Source organism: Spea bombifrons, chromosome 7 (genome assembly GCF_027358695.1).
Source record: "Spea bombifrons isolate aSpeBom1 chromosome 7, aSpeBom1.2.pri, whole genome shotgun sequence".
NCBI lineage: Eukaryota > Metazoa > Chordata > Amphibia > Anura > Pelobatidae > Spea > Spea bombifrons.
In genome coordinates this window covers 26,654,652-26,679,158 of record NC_071093.1, presented here as the reverse complement: position 1 = coordinate 26,679,158, position 24,507 = coordinate 26,654,652, and the positions used below count along the sequence as shown (strand labels likewise).

Sequence of the window (24,507 nt, the reverse complement as noted above, 5' to 3'; positions counted from 1 at the left end):
TACACTTTAGTGAAAAGCCAGAGATGAGATTTTTCATATATTGGCTATTCTAAGGCAAGCTCAGCCCTTAGGTAATAGAGCAGGATGAGGAAACTCTCTTGGCCTCACCAAGTTTTTTTTACACACTGTGACCACCCATGATTGTGGTCACCCAGATAAGCGGTTTGGTGAGTATAACTCATGTGTTCAAGGTACTTGTTGTGGCCTGCATAGTCGGGTTCCCTGGTGCACAACCCTGGAACTCTCAGGTCCCAGGAGGGTGAAGCGCTCAAAATGATGTGTCTAATTGCATTATACAAATGGAAAAGCAATTATAATTTCAAGAATGTTATGAAATGCCCAATAATATTATTCCATGGTATAATAAAGCTTGTACTCATGCTTTGACAGACAGGTTCAAATGCATTATTTTTTGTGTATAATTTAAATTAGGGACTTTTTGGGACTGATATTTTAGTTGGTCACATGGTTAGTTGGTAACAAACATACCAGATATATGATCACTAAGCATTGTGCATGTTCTCATAGTACATCTTGGTAATACTTTATAATAATTAGTCAGTTACAAGAACAGCATAATTAACACATCCCTATGGCGCTTTCATTCCTGTGAATTTACATCTTAAAGCTGGCTCTTTATTAAACTTAAGTCATATTAATAATGCATGACCTATTAGACACTTACAAATCCCTTTAAGATTACAACTAAAAGTAGCTGTTTATGTGTTTGAAAAAATATAACAAACTAACTTTATGTTATTCACAACTATAAAATAAAAATATGAAGTCTGCTTGGTCTGGGAAGTTATTCTCCAACAGAATGCATGGACAACTGATATTAAGTATTGAAACAGCTTTGTTTCTGTTGCTGGGCCATCTGGCTAGTTCAGAAATCCATGTTGTCAAAAGGAAACCACTTAACCAATATAAGATAAAATAACATTAATTATGGAAAGGTGCTAACAAAGTATTGATAGAGATGGGATGTGATAGAAACATTTAAATATATAAATGGGATCAGGACAGAAGAGAAGTGCATATAAGCTTTTAAGATTGATGAGCATAATTTACCCGCAGTGGTTTTGATTTATTTGTTTGTGACATTTCACTGCATCATTTGTGCATAAGAAATAGTTAGTAGATCCTGCATACTCTCCCAGTAGCATACAGAAAAGAAATCCAGTGCACAGTGTTATAATGTTCTGTTTCTTTTTGCAGTGAAGGAAATCTGACAACAAAGCAAATTATATTTCTTCAAAGACCGGTAATGTCCAGTTCAACTGTTCAGTCACCTGAGGTAAGCTGTTATTTAACAGCTTTAATGGCTTCCTTAGTTTGATATAGATTCTACACTCAGCAGTCAAGCCCGCTGCAGCATCTCTGCTTATCCTTACATGTACAAAAGTGGCTCTTTAATTGGGCTCCAAAAGGTCCCAACTGATTGATGTACCTGCAGATCATCTGACTAGAAGCAGGGCCTCGTAACACGTTCTGTATGGAATTTTTGGAGCTTCTAGTCTTCAGGTTTTGCCAATTGAATGCATTTATACTTCATATGCCTCTTATGTAAGCAGTATGTGATAGAGCTTTAAGAACACAAATAAACATTGTTGGTTTGAAGGTTCCTGTAATTGACTTTTAGCCTCATGAGCTGACTTCAAAGCATGATATTTAGGCAAAAGGAGTATCTTCTTAATGACATTCAGGCTACAGCATTTACAACACGACACCAACCCAAGAAATCATTACATCAAGTTAATTGAGACACAAATGTTCACAAAGTCTGTTCCTTATCTATGCAGCCAATATGTCTTATAAGGGCAGGCAACATATGGGAAGAGTTAAGCAGGAGGTTCCCAGCTGCCAGATGTAATGGAAGGAGGGAGACAGGTGGTTGTGAGGTCTTTTCAAGTAAACTTAGAAAGCTATGCAGCTACCAATCGGTACCTATAGTTTTCGTGAGCAAATTGCTGATAGATGTTATGCTGTGATGTTTCTCTTCAACTGCACAGAACAACTCTAACTAAATTCTACATATAGTGAAACATGATACATAACTAAAGTTAAACATATTTTACATCTACAATGGGAACATGGTGAAGAAAGGAAAGAACTGGTCCCTGGACTGCTTTGTTTTGAAGAATTTTGATCACCAACCCCAGTCCTCACTGAGTGGAGTCGCTGTGTTGACCCTAAGATAATTTTAGTCTGTTTGTTGATGGGAAATGCCACCACCCATGCCAATTCGGCAGCTTGTGAGTACAGCCATAAAGGTTTCCGACTAAGAGGGTGGTGGATAAGTAGAATCACCTTCATCTAGTAGTCGCAGGTGCTAATACATTATGAGAATTAAGACTGATGTTGGATTGGCTCTCCTGACAACACAAGGACCTAGTAAGATTTGGGCCAAGTGTTTCTTATCTGGGTGAAATTATATATAATTAAAAAACTTGGCATTTATACACACCCTTTCCCGTGAAAATGTACTGTTTTTCCTATGCCTTAAATTTTGCTAATTTTTCAATCGTTATTCTACTCATTTAGTGCACTCACACAAATTGCATTATTTTTTGAGAGTAAGGCTTTTTAAAAGCCAGATTTATATATATGAGAATGTTTTATGAATAAAATTTAAAAAATGGAATAAAAATAAAAAAATTCACAGGTGGTGCAGTAGACATTGCGTATCTAGAATTCAGTAAGGCTTTTGACACTGTCCCACATAGAAGACTTATCAATAAACCGCAATCTCTGAGCTTAGATCCCAATATTGTTGAATGGATTAGGCTGTGGATGAGTGACAGAAAACAGAGGGTTTTAGTCAATAGAATATATTCAGAGTAAAAGGTCTTGTTACCAATGGGGTACCTCAGGGATCTGTACTTGGACCCATTCTCTTTAATATTTTTATTAGTGATTTGCAGAAGGTATTGATCATAAGATATGCCTTTTTGCTGATGACCCAAAGATTTGCAGCAGCATTGATGTTCCTGGAGGGATAAGCAAAATAACAAATGATTTAGCTAAACTGGAAAAATGGTCAGAGCTGTGGCAACTGTCATTTAATGTGAATAAATGCAAAGTAATGCACCTAGGACATAAAAATCCAAGGGCAGAGTGTAGAATATTTGATACTGTCCTAACCGCAACATCTGAGGAAATGGATTTAGGGGTAATTATTTCAGAGAATTTGGTTGCATAGGGAGGAGGTATTAGCAGTAGAAAGACGGGAAGTGCTCGTGCTGTTGTGCTCATGGTGTTGTACAGAGCACTGGTGAGACCTCAATTGCAGTATTGTGTACAGTACTGGAGATCGTATCTCCACAAGGATATAGATACTTTGGAGAAAATTCAGAGAAGGCCTACTAAACTGGTTCATGGTTAGAGGGATAAAACCTACCAGGAAAGGTTAAAAGATCTTAACATACATAGCCTGGGAAAAAATGACATGACAGGGAGGATATGATAGAAACATTTAAATACTAAAAGGGAATCAACATGATAAAGGAAGAAAGTTGATCTAAAAGAAGAAATACTACCACAACAAGAGGACACAGCTATCCAGCAGCAGTGGGTGAAGTTAACACAGCTACAGCATTTAAGCAAGCATGGGATAGGCATAAGGCTAAGCTAGACATAAGAAAAGGCTAGAGACTAAGGAAAGTAGTCAGTGGTTGGGCAGACTAGATGAACCAAATAGTTCTTACCTGCCGTCACTTTCTATGTTTCTAACTTACCCTGATTTGGAAACCACCCATTATGTTTACATAATTTTCAATTATTTTGAGTTTACTATGTCGAACTAATTCACCACTAACTAACCCCCACCACGCTAATTTCAAAATATAATGTACGCTTAAAATATAAACTAGGTTGCTTTCCAACTCAACTATAACATAATCAGATAAAAGTACCATGTTGAACGGTCATCAAGTTGAAACAGTGCCACCTAGTGTTGAGTAATGAAAGGCAGTATTTGACCACAGATTACCAATTTTGCAATCCAGTCTTCCTATTCTCTATCTAAGAAGATTGATTCCTTGATTTTATTTTTACATTTTCCACAAGGATATTTAATTTAACTTCATCTGGAAGTGGCTGATTTTTAATGGAATATCTTCATAGGCCTACAGAGGCCCTTTATTAGCAACCATCACTCAGGCCCGGACTGGGACAAAAAATAGGCCCGGGCATTTAAGCCAGAGCAGCCCATTTTTATTTATTTATTTATTGTTAAAGCCCACCCATCATGTACCATCTTTGCATTTACTCACTCATTCACACAAATCATTAACACATTCATTAATGCAGTCTCACAAATCATTCAAGCAATTCATCCACACATGAATTCATTAATTGTCATACGCATTCACACAATTCATCCACACATTTATTCATTCATTCATTCTCATACGCATTCACACTACCCCTTCTCCCCATCTTATCTGCCCCTTCTATGTTCCCCCTTTTTACTATGTACCCCCTTCCCCACTTCTCAATATGTATCCCCTCTCCCCATTTCTCACTATCTAACCCCCCTCTGACCTTTCTCACTGCACCCCCCTCCCTCACCCTCACCCTACTTACCTTGTTGCCGGAGCAAGCAGAAACTGCGACCGGGCCCGTGGCAGGGCCGAATTGACTTAGGGGCTGATGGAGCTGCAGCTCCAGGCCCCTACCTTAAAATAGGCCGAGTCAGGACTGGGCCTATGCGGCCTCTATGGCCGCATTAACGCAGGGCCCCTTAAGCCCGTAAGGCTGGCCCTGGTGGGGGTTTCCCGGCCCCTTAGAGTGGCGGACCCGGTCGCAGGTGCCCCTTATGCCCTGCGTTAATGCGGCCGTAGCGGCCGCATAGGCCCAGTCAGTCCGGTTTTAAGGTAGGAGCCCCTAAATCAATCTGGCCCTGCCGCGGCCCGGTCCACCGGGCAAATGCCCGGTGTGCCCGATGGCCAGTCCGGGCCTGCCATCACTCCTGTGTTCCATGTATGATATGTGATGAGGGCAGGTATGACCCTCAAACTTACGTTGAACAAAAAAATGAGCAGAAAAGTTAGTGGGAAGGAACAATCCTGAAAAAAAGTCAAACAACTGGACCCTTTTTTCACCCTAGGTAAAATAATCACATAAAGAATCTTAAGGAGTTGGACCATTAAAAATGTGATCAAAGGGACAGTTTAGTGTTCCATGCCACCTTACCAATGGGAAATGCATATTAAAGTACTAAGGAAGTATTTCAATATGCAGAGTAAGCCTTTAAAACCTTCATTAAAACAGCTGCCTCACCGAACCAGCTACTTCATAATCAGACGTGGAATTCATGTTCTGCTATACCAAAGATTATTATTATTGTCTCACACATCCAACGCAGTACTTCTTACAATACATATATTCAAGGGGTATGTCAAAACTACAATCGACAGACTAAGACAATGCAATTCATTAAATACAGGTGAAGAGGGACCCACTGGCATGCTCACACTGTAGAGGGTATTATGTTCATGTAATCGTTATCTGCTACACTGTATTACATTCCTGTTTCTCTGCCAAGCAAGGTATCTAAATACATTAAATATTTTTACTGCTTATGTTGAGATCATCACTTATCTACTCCTCTTGAAACCCATAAAATCTGTAAAATCATTCATTGATTACATCCAAAAGATTAATTTGAAGCAGCCAATGAGTGGCAGGAAAATAATTTCACCCATGCAGAATGCCTCCGCGCTTTTGCAAGGGAGTGATCACAAACATTTAAGGTTACCTCGCAGCTATCATATTCATTAATGTGCAAATCCTAGCTGGAGTGTCAATTCTAAGGCAATCTAGAACATCTAAAACAAAATCCCACAGGGCACCTAAATGTTCATGTTAAAATGTTAATAAATTGACAATATTTTTTATTTCAGAGAAAATCCGTGAGGCAACTAGAAGAAAAGAACAAAGTTTGTAATCAAAGCCTTGAACGACATGCTCCAAGCACTTCTGAAATTGGACAGTCAGATGATTTTTATTTATCATCTTCTAAACCATATTGGGCTAAAGATGGACTTGGAGGATTCTCTGGGTTCAGCAGCAATGACAGCATGCTACGAGATTTGGATGATGGACAGTTTGAGCAGGAAGATGGAGTAACTCAGGTTACTTGTATGTAATACATGTGTAGCTAACCATTTTGGTGGCCCATTAAACTGATTTACTAAAGTGGTTTTCTCAAAGTCAAGGAAGGAAAAACTGCCCTATATCCAACATGTGTATATATATCACAGACCCCTTATATATGTTATCAGGGCTGACATATAGGCAAAAGAGACACTGCTGCCAGCTTCTTTCCTTTATAGTGTAAAATATTGGGTATAATTTGCACCAGTGTAACACGCATGCAATCTAGAACCAAGTTTTCAGGATTGTACTTTGAAGCAATACACAGCACCTTTTGAAGAATGTTATTATTGTGTGTGAAACTTTACAATAAGGCAGCGACCTCGTGCAGGACGGAGAACCAGAAGCAGGGTTTGCCTAGGGCCAGTCCTGATAACAATATTTAAAGATACAGGTAAGAACATCATTAATCTCGTCATTTCTCCAGCTTAGAAAAATATTAAGCTATTAAAATTATTTAACTTTTACAAAACAATTTCCAGAATGATATATAATAAAAAAAACTTTACTAATGTATAGAAATATTTTTGTGCACATTAGATGTAAAAGTCCTCTGTATTATCTATTCATTAGCATGAGTACTTATAGCAGTTTTAAAAACACCAGATAAAATATGCAACATATCAGCTCTGTTTAAATAAAAAATGAAATGATTTTTTTTTTTTTTAGAAATCTGGTGCATATACCGTACTTTATTGCGTGGAATAATTAACATTGCATTTATTATGCTTCCTAAAGCCATTTACAGTATTGTGCAGGAAAACTGTCATGTTTACATCCATTTTTTCAAAGTATTATCTCCACTTTGTAAATAAATTTCCATGCACTACTTTGTTGAGAAAACATTTTTTCTGAATAATAAATGTTGCTATATTTTATAAATTAAAATTACATTAAACTGATACTTTTGACATATTTACAAGCCTTAAATTGTCAGTTTTTTGCAATTAAGGTAATCTAAAGGGTCCGTATGGTTTGGGTGTACTTTCTGCTTTCCATAGATGTAAAGTAAGAATAATTCCTGTAATGCACAGCCCATGAATGCTGCTAGGAAAGTGAGATTCAAGTATCCTCGTGAGTCCATCAGTGTTAAGCTTTTAACATTCTCATGTCTCAACCAGTTTTGCTAAACATGTTCCTTGATTACAAAACCAGCAGTTGGAATACATCCTAACTCACGGGCTTCCGTTATCTTAAATTAGCATAAATACGTGTCTTTCTGGCCAAAATACATAACTACTTTTGTTTTAATAATCAACCGAATCTGGAATTGCCATTCTCTGTCTCAGGAGCCTGTATCTGAGCTGAGAGAGAACAAACAGGAAATGAGAAGTAAGCTGTAGCTATAAGTACCTCATTTGACCACCACGACTCTCACTTAAAACTTCCATGATCACTGAAACTCACAGAGCCATAAAATACTCACGTAAGCCAGAGCATCAGTCAGACTCCTGGCACCTGAGACTATACAATAGACACAGAAGAGCTTCTCTTTAGATTTGAAAGGAAGAGATCCTGGAGCAGCACTCCCCCCCACACACACACTACTAAAAGTATTCAAATTTCAAGCAAATAAGAGACAATTGCCTGTAGTCGAATAGCCATTGTGCTATTACGCTAAAAGAATTGACCATTAACAGGAAGGAAACTTATAAACATTGCGGAGACCACTGTTAGGGAAAGATGGAGAAAAACTGTGCGTAAGAAAGCAGTGCACAGCACCGCATTGTAAGACATTATAGAAAAGCACCTGATAAGATTGAAGTGAATCTTATTATTCTGAAAAAAGAACATTCATCAACCAGCTGATATGTGTGTCACTTTAGGATGTTTTGATCCATGATTTTATAGGTTAGGCTCACCCAAAATATGTCAGCATCCAAGAAGAAGCTACACTTGAATGCTAGTCTAGGTCCACTGGAACAGACTTTCCCCATCTACCCTTCTGAAGGTAAGAGGATTTTGGATTGGCCTAGTTGGTTATGGTAAATAAAAGTTTTGTTTAAAAAGGCTATGCTTCTTTCAAATTGAGCTTAAATCTATACCTAAATCACAAATCTAAAACCCACTACACAGAAAACACAGACTAAATCAATAATGACCTGAAATAAAGGAAAGTTGATAATATGCTTTATTTTTATTGAAGGCCATGACAGTAAGCTCATTTATCATTTGTTTTGGAATCTGCAACTTTACGTTTGACCACAAGAGGCACAGAAATAAGGAAGGATGCTGTGCTCAGATCAGGTGCTGTATTTACCAAGCGGTGCAACTCCATGAGAAGAAAGTGAGGTATGCGCTCTTCCGGACAGAAGATACAATGTGACACCACTTAGTAAATATTGCTTAAAGAGTTCCAATCAAGTGTACTGGTATATAACTATATTCCATTACATTTAAAAATACTTCTATATATATACCAATATTACACAATTTAATGAACAGACAAGCCTATAACAGCAAAATTCTGTTTTACATATTTCACAGCAAAAAATGATCTTCAAAAAAGGATTTACAGTGAGACGCCCTGCATTCTCATATCGATATCTTATTAATAAACTGCCTATCAAAGTTGGTGATGTTTTCCCCAAGTACGATCAAAAGATTGTGTAGTATGTAACAAAGAGAACCAAAAGCTATTTTATTAAAACAGGCATTACGAACAGAATCCTAAATTCTTAAAAACCATGAAAGCCACGTTGATGAATATACAGCCAATGAATAACTTAATATATTTCCCAAATTTAAAAAGGTAACACGCATAGTATACAAAACCTATACTAAACAAAGAAGCCATTATAAGGATACATGATTGAAGAATCTAAAATTATATATACAGTACGTAAATGTTAATAGGTTCGAAAACACAGATGCAGTTCTCTGCTAGGATGATCATGCTTCACTTTCCCCAGCAGCTGAATTTTGCACCTCCTCTTCCAGAATAGGAACAATCAGATTATCCTTGGACATAAGATTATACTTCATCACAAATTTAGTGAAACGGTGACACAAGAAGGTTTCATTCTAGAAAATAAAACAAACTTTAGTGAATGCAATTTAAGGCGGCATTAAGAGGATATAGCATGTTACCCAGTGTAAAGTCTCATCTACAAACCCTTTCCATGCTCAGCCATTCAATTCAATAATCAAAAAAAGCGTGGATGGCAAGGTCCACTGCATGATAGTATTCCCACTCAGATCTGATGTTACGAATCACTTACCCGGTAAAAAAACCAATGGCAAATCATTGTGGCATTGAAACATTTGAAAGCCTCATTTGAAAGGTGCACACTTAAAAAACACTTATGCCGGGGGAATTGACATAACATACAGGTATTCTAAAACGTAATTTAAGAGAAAAATGCAAATATACATACCTCATATTCATCAAATATTTGGCGATGATGAAAGTAGGCATGGGAAAATATTCTGTAGATCCTACGGCATACTGATCCTAGTTTGGCTACTGAAGACTCCTTTATGCTAACCCTGTGAAAGAGACCGTATAGTGACAATGTTCCTAAATCATATGAAAATTAACATTCTGAAGAGTAGCTAAACCATGCATAGGGCATAACGGGGGTTATTTTGTTAACCGGGTAAATGGCTGCACACGTGCTTAAAACGGGATCCACTCTCTAGAACCTGTTGGCGGCAATATTTTCTATTAATAAACACTGATTTCAGTTTTTCAGATTTCGAGTTATAACTCCTTAAATTGTGTTTAATGCAGCTCATGTGTATTTGCTTACAGTACACTGCGGTTTCCATGAACGCTTTAATTTGATTAAAATTACAGTGCAGGAAATGCTGCCAAGTTACTTTAAACAGTTCATCATAGCAGTTAAACTGTTTTACTTAGTAAACGTACCCACAGAAGAAAAGAATCAGACCTACAATGCAATGCTACTGGCAACAGAAACACTAAGCACAATTAAGAAAACATTCCATTAGCAACTTGGCTTGTTATGCATGAAGTTTGTTCACGCAACTAACTTACCTGCTTGGAAAATATTTATTGCTATTTAGTAGACATGCAGCTCCATCAAGCGTGTGTCTTGTGTAGTCTATAGCAGGACACTGCAAATCAAAAAGAAAAAGAAAAAAATTTAACCATTAACTGTTTCAAAGAAAGTCGCTGTTCCATCGAACCAATGCGTAAGTGCCATCTTGTACAGTTCAATAGGAAGAAAACTAGTTTTATTTCAATTGCTCTAAAGTAGTCAGGACCAAAAACATTATATCTTGTCTTGTTCACCAATTCATCTTTACGAACCAACCGAAAGATCAGTGTGTGCTCATGTGAAACCACACCTCGATCTTTTTTGTTTGGATTCTGTAAGGCTAGGTGTGCAATATACACCATGAAAAATATATGTGGGTTTTTTCCCCCAGAAATTTGTCTTTTAAGGATTTCACGCCCAGCTCAAAGATCAGAATCAAACACTGAAAATGTACACGTTAAGCAAAGTCTTACCTCTTTTGGTGTTTTATGGGCCGCACAAAGAAATATCCATTGTTCAGTTGCAGTCATCTGAGTACAGGTATCAGGGTGGCATTCAGTCTGAAATAAACCATTGCTGTTACAACACACAGCCCCTTAAACAACCAAACACAGCTGCGTCAGCTTTCCCATAGCACTGAATGGCAAACTACTGGGAACAGCCACAGCTGGAAACATAAGGGATTAAGGGGTATGGTTGAAGAGGGGGTATCTAGCCAAAAATTATTGCAAGATTCAAGTATTTGATTTCCTGATGTCTCATATAAAGAATATGTAAGATTAGTTTTAGCACACTTGCCTTTGGTGAACTGTGATCACTTTTGTGGATGAAAGACCCACTTTAACAGTATGGACTGCAAAGGGGGGAGGGGGCTACAAGTTATGAGCCAGAGTAAAATCCCAGGCCAACACACAAGATATATCCTAATGGTTCTCGGGCATATAACAACGATTACCTGGAGTTTGACAGCAAGCCCATTAAGCTCAAGACAAAATTGTCTGTAAAAAAGAAAAAGAAATACAACAGTAAGGACATTGTTTTGAATTTCTTTTCATTTGAATAATTATCCTTAAACATAAATCTGTTACTGTAAAATCTCAAATATCTATGTATGCGAATAAACCTGAAAATGAAGGTGGCATTATGAATGGAGAGTGGGATTCGTGAGTTTATAGACCCATCGCAGGAAGTTTCAACGAGTCACTAATACCTACCGAAGATGTTCATATTTCCACACTCCTTCATCCTGACCCTCAGGGGGTTCCAGAATTTTGTCAATGTTAGAACAATCTGTCCTTATATTCTGTTGAATGTACTGAAAAAACAAAAACAAAAACAAAACAAACACATGAGTGAGCGCACACAATTTGGATATTACAGAACACAATATCAAAGAGCCTAAATATGGCAGGGTGAACAATAAACCATCTGCCCAGGGCTAGTCATAGAATAATAGAGTTATAGAATTAAAAACACAAGCATATGAGATCCCAGTTATTATATCGCAATCGCAGCTGGGATTAAGAAATATAATTGAAACATGGTTAGATTTCTGTAACAGAACAATCTACTAAGTGACAGCCAAAAGTATTTTTTAAGGTGCAAAGCAATAAACATCACAAAACTGGCAGAAAGGGAATAACAGCGCCACATTTTAAACCTGCAGTGACTACACTGATTGGGGGGGCAATAACCTGGCTTTGAATGGCATTCGAAACAGGATGTCCACTTACAGGGAGCAGATACAGTTATTTATTTAGGGAACAATGGTCAGAATGATGTTGGCTTCACTGTCACCAAGTTATACCAAAGCAGCTTCTCACTGTGAGGAACTGTATTTACCAACCGAGTGGAATGCTTTTGACATCAGTAAAGGAACATATCCAGTTACACCGCAGCACTCTTCCCGCCAATTATATGAGGCTATGAAGATGCACAACATATTCATTTTTTTTTTGTTAATGTTACTTACAAGCAGCCACCACCACGGAACAAAAAGCAACAGATTCCTATGTCCTGATGCAGTATTTATCATGGTATTTTTGCCCAGTGATAGTTATAACCTGATATACAATCTGTTCATTAATCTATATCTTACCTGTTGAACAGCCAACGTACTATCCATTTCTTCAAACGATTCATCAGGCCAGTTGTAAAAATCCTAGAAAGAGTAAATACAAAAAATGAATGTGAAGACATTTACACTTTTATCTTAACACATTGCATTCTTTAGGGGGGGGGAAAGCATTTCTATGTACCCATTTTAAAAGCGAACAGTCTTTCTTTAACCAATTTCCAACACTGTCTCCTATTGCAGGGAGAAACTTAATACCAGCCAAGAAGAACTTCATCACTGAAGTTTTTCGACATCTGTTAACAAAATGCACATCATATGAAGGAAATCACAAAACTGAATAGACATGACATACATACATGCATATATACACTAGCACAAATATCCACGCAACCAAGGGGTGTGGCTCACTAGTGGCCGTATAAAAGGAAAAGTCTAGTCGCTAAAATTGTATTGTAATTATTAATGAATGCTGCATGCAAATTGGTGCAGGCATTCTTTCGTTGCTGGAGCTAGAAAGCGAGACTTCTGTTTCATTTAACTTCTCCCCTGACTACATCTACCAGAGGTGTACGCAGAAGGGATCATTCCTGCACGTGCTCAGCAGCCCTCCTGTTCTAGGCGTGGGGAGCTGAGCTTACATTCATTTACACGTATGCCAGCAAAACATCAAAATTCAGATAGAATGGAAGCAGGAAGTAGTCATACTAGTCCAATAACAATAGATACGTGTTCAGTAAAATGGACTGGAATCCAAACAAAATGAACTCATGCGCATGAATTACTTGTACTGCATAAATACGTTATATTATATGTGTTTTAAAGCTATACTGTGCCATTGGTGTTCACGTATACATTTTCTTTCTTGTAATCACATAGATTTAGACTATATATTTTTTGTTTTCCCTTTTTGTGTGTATATATATATATATATATATATATATATATATATATATATATATATACACACACACACACACACACACACACACCTCTTTTTGGTGGATTTGGTTATTGTAACTGAGGAGTACTGAAAAATGTCAGCTGCAATACATTAGCAGAATATCTTAATTCATTTATATGATTGTGGTTTGTTATTTAATCAAGTAGCGGTGACAATTGAGTGTAAAAAGGATTTAACTTTGTACACAACTTATTGGGGGGGCAGTTAAAAACATAAAAAAACAAACAAATTGGCTTTACTCAAAACTAGTAGCTCAGCTGCATTTTTATATTAGTGAATAGGTGAATTGTACTTAAAATGCAGCAGAAAGTATACAATGAAGTGTATGTAAGAACAGTATATTGACATTATGCTCTTATAAAGCATATACTACAGGTGTCGACAAATGTTTATTAAATAATGTAAGAGACATACATAGTGTGGTGGCTCTATACAAGTGTAGCCATATGTAAAATATAGTCAGAAGTACATTAAGAAGCCATAGACACCTTGTCCCACACCTACTCAATCTCATACTCAGATAACAGAATAAAACATTTGTATTAATATCGATCATGTATTGATCAGACTCCAGATCTCATGGAGCAAAATTACAAAAGATATAATAAAACAAACACAGGATTATTGTATCAATTAACGCAACACCTTCACCTAGATAACATATACACGCTTGGTTACTTATTGTTTGTGTTGACAGTGTTGTTTACCCATTCTGTGTATGTTTTTCATTCATCTGAGAACTCAATTTCCAGGTATGTGAGAAATGAGTGATAAACGTAGAAATACATGATATGAAGCCATATAGACCGCTGGTGAATAGCCACTACTTTTCTATTACTCTAATAAGATATCTGCATTTTCTAAGTTCCATGGAATAACTAAAGCCATACTCAATAGATCATTCACTACTCAACGCAGAAGAGTCACCGCACAGAGACTACGCAGTCATCCCGCAGGCTTACAGATTCGGAAAATGACTGCTAAGTTAAATAATCAAACGATCGTAAGCTTGCCAGCCGGGCGCCCTTCGCCTAATGCATCGGTTTGTCTTAGCCTGCCAATTTTACTGCTGTCACTCTCTTTGAATATATGTTTTGTGAGAAGCGCTGTGTAAATTGTTGCTGTTATATAATAGATTATATAATAATAAAAATTCAGGAATACCCAGTATTTATGTAAAGGCCGGTCTACCATTAAAACGTTGCACATTTTTGCTACAGTCTTCTCACTCTTATCACCCTTATGGGAATGTTAAGTTCACCAGGGCTGCCTAATTTAAACTTAGAACTCCTTAAACCTCTACTTGGCCCCAGAAAACGACTCAATGACATCATCACAGGTTTCCTCGATGTGTTTGTGAGATTTTATCTTTTTTAATCTCCTACATGTACAACATAAAGTGACCAGGAAAACACGAATCTGTAAACCAAGAGCGTGGTTTAAAAATATACACACACTGCGAGGGTACACAGTACTATCGAAAACACCACTAGATTTAGTAAATACGTGGATATTAAGAACAGCACAACCTACAAAACGTGACGAATCTGCGATTAGGTGTCAGTCTATAAGTGAAAGGGCTTCCCGTCACCCTAACAAGGTAAGGAAAATAGAGCCCTAACAACTCCCCTCACAAACAGAGAATGCGCGGATGGATACCGGCACGGAAAATGGTGTCGTACGACCAAATCTGTATTCTGCCACGCTTCGCTTCTTGTACGCCCGTACCTCCGCCGCTTAACTCTCGTAGCGGTTGTCGATGCGACAGCGGTTTATGTTCGATAAAGCAGCAGAGTAGCGCGAGTGTCATTACCTGAGCCTTAGTGCCGGGCCTGTTCCTCCTCAGCACTGCAGTACCCTCCGCCATGACCATAGTGACAGAGTATAGAGCTCCAGAAAGAACCCGGATGTAGCTGCTGAATGCAAGCGGAGGAGGAGGAGGGAGGCTGCGGGGCGTCTCCGCCTCCAGAGTCTGTTCCAGTGATGCATTTGGGCGGAAAGGGTGGGAAGGGAAATAAATGGTCTGTATATTGCGCTCAGCCTTTGAGTAATGTCTTTACTTGTATATTACTCAGAATGTCTTGCAAGGTATACGGCTTCCTTATAGGATTCCATATCTGCACTCTTAAAGCAGTACAGGTTTGGTCAGTGGCGTAATGCAAAATGCTAGGCCCCTGCGAGACTTACAGTCGGGCCCCCAAAGCTCCTCCTACACACATACAGTAACATAGTTAATCATACTGTAACACCCTGTAACATACTAACACCCTAGAACATACTTCTACAGTAACATAAATACACACAATAACATAGTTACACATACTTACACTCTGTAACATACTTACACACACTAACACCCTGGAACATACTTCCACAGTAACATACACACACATTAACATACTTACACACACTAACACCCTGTAACATACTTACACAATACACATACACACAGTAACGTATAAAGACGCTAACACATACAGCAACGCACACTGTAACATACTTACAAACAGTAACATACACACAGTAACATATGTTATGCTAACACACATAGCAACGTACTTACATACACTTACACCTTGTAACATACTTACAAACACCGTAACATACACTGTGTGCACAACTATTAGGCAAGTTGTATTTTTGAGGATTAGTTTTCTTATTCAATAACTACAGTGCTCTCCGTCAATCCAAAATGTTAAGAAACCTTTACATTGAATATTTAAGAAAGTAAAAGTGAATATTACGCAAACAACTCAAAATTTACAAGTAAAAAATTGTGTCACCCTTCTTTTCAATGACAGTCATAAGCCTTCAATTCATGGAGTCTGTCAGTTTCTTGATCTGTTGATGATCAACTTCTTGTGCTGCAGCAACCACGGCCTCCCAGACACTGTTCAGAAAGGTGTACTGTTTGCCTTCTCTGTAAATCTGCCGTTTAAGAAGGGCCCACAAGTTCTCGATAGGGTTTAGGTCAGATGAGGGGGCCATGTTGTTGTTCTTTCATCTTTAAGGCCTTTACTTGCTAGCCATGCAGTGGAGTACTTTGATGCATGCGATGGAGCATTGTACTGATCCAGTCACGAGCCCATCCACCTGGACTGTCAAGAGTCACTCTCATCAGTCCATAAAACCTTTAAAAAATGTGTCTTCAGATATTTCTTGGGCCAGTCTTGACGTTGCAACTGGTGTGTCTTCTTCAGTGGTAGTCCGGTTTCTGCCTACCGTACAATGACCGTGTCTTTGAGCACTGAACACCTTGTACTTCGGGACACTCCGGGTAGGTTGCAGTTCTGGAATAAGACAGCACTGGAGGATTGTAAATTGTTGGTGCTATATAAATAAAAGATAATAATAATAAAGATAATAATAATGGCTTCATGGTAGCTTCATGTTTGATTCTTCTCAAATCTCTGGCAGTTAATATGCTTCTTTTATTCCCAACACATTTCTTGCGACCCTGTTGACTATTTGCAACAAAACGTGTGATGGTTCTGTGATCATGTCCCAATATCTTAACAATGCCAAGAGTGCTGCATCCTTCTGAAAGACTTTTTACAATTCTTGGATTTCTTCAATTCTTTTCCATTCTTGGACCACTGCAGACCAGGAACACCCCACAAAAGCTGCAGTTTTAGAGATCCTCTGATCCAGTCTTCTATCATCACAATTTGGCCCTTGTCAAAGTCGCTCAGATCCTTATGCGTATTTTTCCTGCTTCTAAACACATCAACTTTGAGGATGAAATGTCCACTTGCTGCCTAACATACGCCCCTTCCCACTGACAGGTACCATGAAAACAGTGTTATTCACATCACCTGTCAGTGGTCATAATGTTATAGCTGATCAATGTTCATGTTTTACAGTAGCTGTATACGTCTTGTAGCACAAAGATAAACACAACTGGGACGTAACAGAATAGGGAATTAGAGACGTGTATGAGATCCACATTTCTTTACAACTTTACCTAAATGTGTATATAAACATGGGCCAGAATTCATCACTGGTCTCTCTTGATTGCACTGAATTGACAGTGCTCAGTATAGCACAATAATAAAAATAGCACAATTGTTAGAAGAATATGTATTTTGAATGTAGGTGGGATGTGAAAATTTCTGAAATGTGACTTTTCTCTGAAGTAACATTTTCCTCTGAAAAGAAAAAAAATACCTTTCCCCATACACATTAGGTGAGTTTTTAATATTGCTCATTTGAATTTGGAAATTTTGACATAGGTATATTTTTTTTGTTCTTTAGTTTGTAGCCCCAAAATACTGCAAAATGTGGGATTTGGGGAATGTGATTGTTCGTAAGAGCTGTTTGTTAAATCCCCTTTGTAGGTAATGCAACTGCTCACCTTTTCACATAAAAAGTACACTTTCCTCCTTTCCCTGTACATAGAAACCATAAAAGATTATGTTGTATGTGCTATGGCAGGATATCCAGCTCTTGTGAATTAGGAACTGGAATTAGTGGCTCTGTGCCTAAATGTACTGTGATGTAATTTCATCCAGTATCCATGGGGTGTCAGTGTATACAGAAGAATAACCAAAGTGGTACAATACACATGCTTTTATTGTAACACATTCATACACATACAGACCCTCTGATATATTGTACCCACTTGCTGCTAACTTGCAAATAGTATACAACATCAGAATTCAAGGAAAATATTACAATGTCTTTAGAAAGGACTGATTAAAGAGACACTCCAGCCATCATGTGCACTTTATGTATTTTCTGACGTGTAATATACTTGCCACCTAACTGCTCCTGTTCCAGGGTTGGCCCTATAGTATTTATCACATTCAACAAGAGGCCAGAATTTAAAGGTAGAGGGTTAGATGCTTAGATATAATAAACACATTATTTTACTGGAAATGTGGTAGATAAGTGGAACAGCTAACCAAAAGAAGTGGTAGAGGGAATTTAAACATGAGTAGGATAGGCCTATGGCTATCCTTAATCTAAACCAAAACCAAGGACTATTAAAGCTTCAGTGTTTACATCAGGAAAAATGGGCAGGCTGTATGGGTTGAATGGGTTTTATCTGCTGTCATATTCTATCATGGACAATAATCTGCATTACTGATTTACACACTAATATTGATAATGTGCAGGCAGTGCCTTCATCGTTTTTTCATGTATTTTAAACATTTCTAAACATATGTATCAATTACATATTTGTGTCTTTGAACTTGTATATTACAATGTTAATAGTTTGTAGAATTTACGTGGTAATTTTCTGGTCATGTAAATATTCCTATCCTTGCCTTTGCAGGCCTGTCTTTTACTATTTATTGTTACGCCTGTTTAATGTTTGTCCGTGATGTCCGAATTGTTTTTTTTTCTTTCTTGATTTCTGTGCGTCTTACACTGTGTCTACAGCTAATGGCAAATACTTTTGCCACAGCCGTCTGTGGTTAACTAGTTATACTGCATGAATGAACTCATCGTTCTAAAACATTGTGCAATTTTGCATTGGCGCCTTTTATGCTTTATCGTGTTTTTGGGGGGTTTTAAAGACGGCCAAGGACTACTTGTGTTGGAAAACAGTGGAAGCAAGGACATTCCAAGGTCTCTACCATGAGAATTTGTGGATATTTAATCTTGTCAAGGGCAGTTGTCTCTTTTGTGCCTGGTATGACATTTGAATTCTATAGAACTTTCTTTGCATTAACTCACAAAATGAACTTGCTTTGCGTGCAGCGCTTTGGCTAAAGATGAAGTTGTACTTTAAAGTTGTTTTCATGCAGTTCATTGTAAGTAAAGCATTTTTTTTAGGCTTTTCAGATTTTGGTGCTCAGCTATCCAGTACTGAAAATGTTGCCTAGCATATGAGCAAGGCTATAAATAGGGGCATATCTTGAGGAATACAATTTAGCATGTTCCAGTAGATAATATATGTGTGAATGTTAAGCTTTACAATTAAGAGTTAAAAAAAATCACCTATAATAGTCATATACAATGTAGCAAATGTCAAGTCTGTGATTTATAATTAAAAACACATTTGCATCATGAATAAAATAATAACCTGTGTGAAATATATAAATATCTTTTATTACATTACAAAAATCGAATCGAATTATTATTTCTCTGATCGCTTGAAAATTCCCATCTAAATATAATAAAAACATTTGTTTCAAATGTTTTTTATCCTACCAAGTATTCCACCATAACTTGGGCATTCAAAAGGTGTATTTGTAAAAAAATTGTCCATTTCCAGAATGTCCCTACTTATTGGTTTTCCTTAAGTGCTATGCTTCTACTTTAAGTATGGAATTATTGTATTAAAACCTTTAAGAAGATATATATTACCATGTTATATTTTACATTAGGAATTTACATTAGGAACTCTGGGAGCAGCTGTCTTCCCCCAAAACAGGACTATAAGTAACAAGACCTATTTGGTCAGATGAACAGCTGCCACATGTTACAAAAGTCAGCTCAAGGACAAAGTTGTCATGTACATTTGCACTAAACTAACAACCATCACATGCAACATTGTGAAAGTAAAACATTTAGTGTTTATTAACACAGTGGCATCTTTTGCTGTCATTCTCAACCTAAATAGGCTTATTTTTTTAGGAGTGTGGAAAGTGCCTTCTGACCGCTGCTGGGAAATATATTTTATATCATTTTATACCCGTGTAGAATCATCATCCATCTACGTTTTCCAGGACACATGATTCAATTATTTAAAAATAGTGTGCCTGAACATAACCAGAAGGCCATATAAGTCATGCTTTGTTCAGATAATGTGTAGCTGTCAATGTACGTTATTACTTTGGAGAGATAAATCATGAAGGAATGAAACATTGTTGTCTCAAAGATCTATCTTAATCCCAGGTTTCGATAGTCGCTCCACTTTCACCTTAAAATTTCCCCTTCACTTATACTTTATGACCAAAAAGATGTGGACACTTGATCATCACACCTATATGAACTTGTTGTACATCCCATTCCAAAACTATGGACGTTAATATGGAGCACCCTGTACTCTTCTTGGAAGGCTTTCCACAACATTTTGGAGTGTATTTAGGAGGCACTGATGTTGGACAGTAATTTATCTAAGTTGTAATCATGTAAATCCTGTAGCTATGATGTTACCATGATACACACATATTAAGTATTTTATTTAAAAAAATGCATATATTTAACACACTCTAATATGTAAATAATTACATATTTAACATACTGAACTGAAAAATGTAAAAATGGTAAAATCACCTTTCCATGCAAAGAAATGTATCAAATGAGTCAAGATGCCAAGTCCACCACCAAGTATTTTAAATCATTAGTAGGAATGAATCAATGTATCTGAAAGTCAAAAGGTTCAATGTCCTTTTAATCTTGTGGCAAGAGCAAGGCAATGTCACAGAGAAAAAAAATCCAGTGTCCGGCTGGACAGGAGATTAGGGTGATCTAAAGTCTACTTTGATGTAAGCAAACATGTTTCGGCTGTAATGTTGGCAACGCCTTTACACTGCGTCCATTTGCAACATACAGTTGAGTTGTGTAATCAAGTTGATTAGATATCGTATGAGACACAAAGACATCAAAGACAAGTTCTGTGCCAATTCCTGTGGCCTTCTTGTACAATGTACTAGTGTCCTTTTTGTGAAAGTAGTGTTGAACTCATTGATTTGTACAATGCCATCATAAAGCCGGTTAAAACACCTTTCCTTATTAAGCACTTTCCAGCCATTACACTTAATGCACTAGTTTTGTTTTTTTTGCCAGGGAACTCTTCATTTTAGCATGTGATACACCTGGGTACTCGAAGGTTGAAGTATTGCAATACAATGTACAAAAAGTATCTTTAAAGAGAAAGGTTACTGGTCTTGACACCCCAACTAAAGAGTGCATCTTAACGTACTCTGGGGGTAACAATCACTGACTGGAAAGTATGTCTTTGAAATCAATGGTAGTGCTTTCAGTGCATGGGGCTCTGATTAGACCTTCATCTGCGGCGTTTGCTAAGCCAGCGCTGGAGCTGACTAAGTATATGACATGCATGGAGATGTGTTCAGCCAAACACAATCTCCTGAATGGAAAATAATTGAGGGGAGGGCACACAAATATATGGGGGAGTTCTGCAAAATCCCCCCGTGCATTTGCAAGGAGGGACACCACAATGAATTTAAGAGAACCTCCCAGAAATCACATGCATGAAAGTGTATATGATGGGTGGACAGTCTGTGTCTTGACTTGCAATTAAACTTCTACAAGGACTCAACACGATCTGCTTAACTAACTTGGCTTAGTATGCAGGAGTAATGGAGGAAAAACTCCTTTAGGTATTGTAAAGATTACCCTGCGACATTTCTCTATTGAAAACTGCGGATATTATTCCAACGAACTTATATTAATCGAGGGTAGGGTTTGTGTATCTCAGTTTCATGAATAAACTCTTATTTGTTACTTGTTCTATAAGCAGTGGGGTATACCTTTATCATAGAGACTCTACATGGATGTTTGTTTCAACATATCAGTAGAACTGAATTGTACATTGCACGTTATGGAAATGCATTTTCTGAGTGTATATTTAACCCACATTTTTCTTGCAGATCTACACAATTTGGTAGGAGGAAAAAAGGTCACTTTTTAATTTTCCTTTACACAAGAAGCATTATATGGAAATGCATGACCACAACAAAAGTTGCCTGCCATTGAAAGACACCCACTAAATGTATTTTGATATGTTCTTTACCAAGGCTTCTATTCCTTGTGTTCAGGGATAGCTCACCTTTAAGATATTCTAGCTTAGCACTGGCCAGTTATTTCAGTCAAATGTACTATTAATCGCCCCTTTAGTTTGCATATTGTGCTTAATGCTCTATATCCGATAAACCAATTTCACTTAATAGAGAGACAATTTAAATCAATGAAAGCTGAAATCCTTGAAACCAATATCATTTATTGTTAGATCAAATAAAGCAGAAATGATTGACAAAGCATGGTATGGCATAAGGGAAAAAAAAAGTACAAAGTGTGGATCTTTACATTATTCCAAAAGAAAAAAATTGTCTATTTACATTATTAACCTAAACTGGACGTATCCTGGAATGAACATACACGAAACAGCAGCAAGGTTATTCTACATATTTGCCCAAGATATCTCCATCTCTGAATAAGAAGTAATCCTGCGAGAGAGAAAAAGAAATGCGAATTATCAATAGGCAGTTCAAAATATCCAAATACAAGAAGATGTAGCTTCTCCCACATCAAAACTCACTAACTTACCTTATCATCTAGAACAACCTTGGTGCCTCCATACTCTGGTAGTAAGATTTTGTCACCGACTTTTACACTGACAGGCTCAACTTCTCCAAGCTAAAAGTGAAAGACAAAAAGGTAAGAAATTCGATAATTTAAAGCATAAACTTTACCAGAAAGCCCACCTCTCCGCCATTGTTACACAAACAAAATACTTTTACAGGCCATCATATTCTGCCTTCTAGATTTTTGTTAAGCTGGCAGCGCTTTGAATGAGAAAGTAAATTGCTAGAAAAACTAAAAACTGTTTATATTTTGGATGCCTGTGAAACACAAACTGGTCTATTATTTAAAACAGAGCATTAGAGTACTGGGTATGATTTTTAAAAACCTTGTAATGTTTAACAAAACAGATAAGATGAATTTATAGGAATAACGCTAAAAATAAAGAATTTACCTTTCCTTTGGATCCACCTCCAACAGCGACCACTGTAGCTTGAAGCACTTTGTTCTGTGATTTCTCTGGAAGCATAATTCCTCCTTTAGTGACAGTTTCTACAGCAAATCGCTCAACAAGAACGCGGTCGAATAATGGCAGAAACTTCTTAAAAGCTTGTCCAGCCTGTAAGAACAAAAGAAATGCGTGTAGTTTTAGAGAAGACTAGCTGTAAATAGGTACATATAAACAAATCTATTGCATAATCTAACTATATTTTTAGAGTGCATACTGGGGATATTTTATTGCTACAAATACTACAATTGTTAGGAGGGTACAAGCAAATGACCTTGGCACACTCACATAAGGTCACTGGTCAGATACATCTCCTGCACTCGCAGCATAATTCGCGTCTAATAGAAGTCACACCACAACTGCTTAGAAGAAAGCAGCGCTGCAGATAACTGGGCTATGCATCCCTCTACACTACAGAACATGTATGTTATATGACTATTAATGGTCAACATGCACCATATTAAAACCTTTCAATCGCCACCTGGGAGAATCATCCATTCATGCGCTTCCACTACTCGTTTTAGTTTTGAATCTTGGCAGAGAATAGCGGCACCGAACAGGCACCACGTTACATCAGGAGCCAACAGCGCATCCCCGGCTATTCTTTAAAGATATTACTATTATTGAATTTAAAGATGAGAACGGGCAGCATTCGCGTCTGTCACTGCAGCCAGTCCCGCCAGCGAGCATCAGCATCCCGAAACGATATTGGACTCGTATGTTGAAAGCGTTCCAATAGCGGTACCTGTCACGGGGACGGCTACGAAACTCAAGACCTCTAACAGAAAACCACATGGCTTCACCGGTAACCAGGCACCCCAAGCTTCACCAGAGCCAGACAGCGGGTCACAACCAGGACCCACCAAAAAGCGCGCGGTAAGTAAATGCATTCTTGTGTCTGCACAAGCAGGGTGACGGAAGGCAGGCTTAACCTTTTAAAGACAGACCTGCAAAAGAAAATTCTCCTCCAGAATAGAAGAGAATTCCCCCAGAATAATGCTGGTAACACCGCTGCATGCTGAACACGCGTATCAGATCACCCGAAAGACGGGAAGCGCAGCAATAGAGAACTCACCATGCTGCCCGGTATAATGATAGATGATACCTCTACAACCCGCTCTAGCTCTCAGCTCAGACTGACGCCTCTGCCCTTCATCCACGTGAATACAAAGCCTTCCTCGCGCATGCGCGACCCGCACCCGGCAGGTCACCGTGGATCCTCCCAGCTTCTCTCGCGTCTGCCTTGTCAAATTCGTACATGTGCACGGTCGCGGCTTTACACCCACTCTTCCACTTCATATTTTGCGTGTTATCCTTAAAAAATCGCACAAAAATAGACCAGAGAAAAACTGCCCGGCATTATAACATCCGGGGCGCCTGTCAATGTCACCTCCGACCTTGGAAGCCGGGGCTGTTCCAGAAGATTCTGGAATTGGAGCCCGGGCATCTGCATGAACTAGAACTATACCGCCTTCAGTTTCGCAATGGTGGGTGACAGTGGGCCCCGCCCCCGCAGCTTGATAGGCTCAAAGCGTGAGGCGTGCATCCCGGCCTGAAAGCTGAGTGGCGGGGCGGGCCT

The 24,507-nt window shown here is 38.1% G+C and overlaps 2 protein-coding genes across 4 annotated transcripts in view; one reads left to right on the top strand and one right to left on the bottom strand.

Moving 5' to 3' along the window:
• RFTN2 (raftlin family member 2) overlaps positions 1–6,462 on the top strand; it is a 31,385-nt gene extending 24,923 nt beyond the window's left edge. Inside the window, exons 8-9 of the mRNA XM_053472232.1 lie at positions 1,219–1,297; positions 5,907–6,462. Coding sequence (XP_053328207.1) covers positions 1,219–1,297; positions 5,907–6,152 — 325 coding nt within the window. The 3' untranslated portion in view covers positions 6,153–6,462. The remainder of the gene's footprint in view (positions 1–1,218; positions 1,298–5,906) is intronic.
• A 1,810-nt stretch (positions 6,463–8,272) lies between these two features.
• LOC128502415 (MOB-like protein phocein) lies at positions 8,273–24,344 on the bottom strand. Of its 3 annotated transcripts, XM_053472238.1 has the most exons (9): positions 24,004–24,344; positions 22,875–23,039; positions 12,262–12,324; positions 11,378–11,478; positions 11,119–11,161; positions 10,637–10,723; positions 10,160–10,239; positions 9,537–9,648; positions 8,273–9,183 (listed from the first exon to the last, which is right to left on the bottom strand). In XM_053472238.1, exons 1-9 carry the CDS (start codon positions 24,004–24,006, stop codon positions 9,052–9,054), a joined length of 786 nt encoding a protein of 261 aa, XP_053328213.1. In that variant the 5' UTR covers positions 24,007–24,344; the 3' UTR covers positions 8,273–9,051. The 3 variants fall into 3 exon arrangements, with proteins under 3 accessions (XP_053328213.1, XP_053328211.1, XP_053328212.1); XM_053472236.1 differs by lacking the exons at positions 22,875–23,039; positions 24,004–24,344 and adding an exon at positions 15,015–15,122; XM_053472237.1 differs by lacking the exons at positions 8,273–9,183; positions 9,537–9,648; positions 10,160–10,239; ... (2 more) ...; positions 11,378–11,478; positions 12,262–12,324 and adding exons at positions 22,099–22,344; positions 22,445–22,534 and having other exon boundaries at positions 24,004–24,151.
• Positions 24,345–24,507: the final 163 nt, after the last annotated feature.

Excerpts from the sequence above, each read along its gene's own strand:
- LOC128502415 (XM_053472238.1), bottom strand. Across the intron at positions 9,649-10,159 it reads AATAAATATTTTCCAAGCAG|GGTTAGCATAAAGGAGTCTT; the intron begins GTAAGTTAGTTG and ends TCTCTTTCACAG. Across the intron at positions 9,184-9,536 it reads AAATATTTGATGAATATGAG|AATGAAACCTTCTTGTGTCA; the intron begins GTATGTATATTT and ends TTTATTTTCTAG.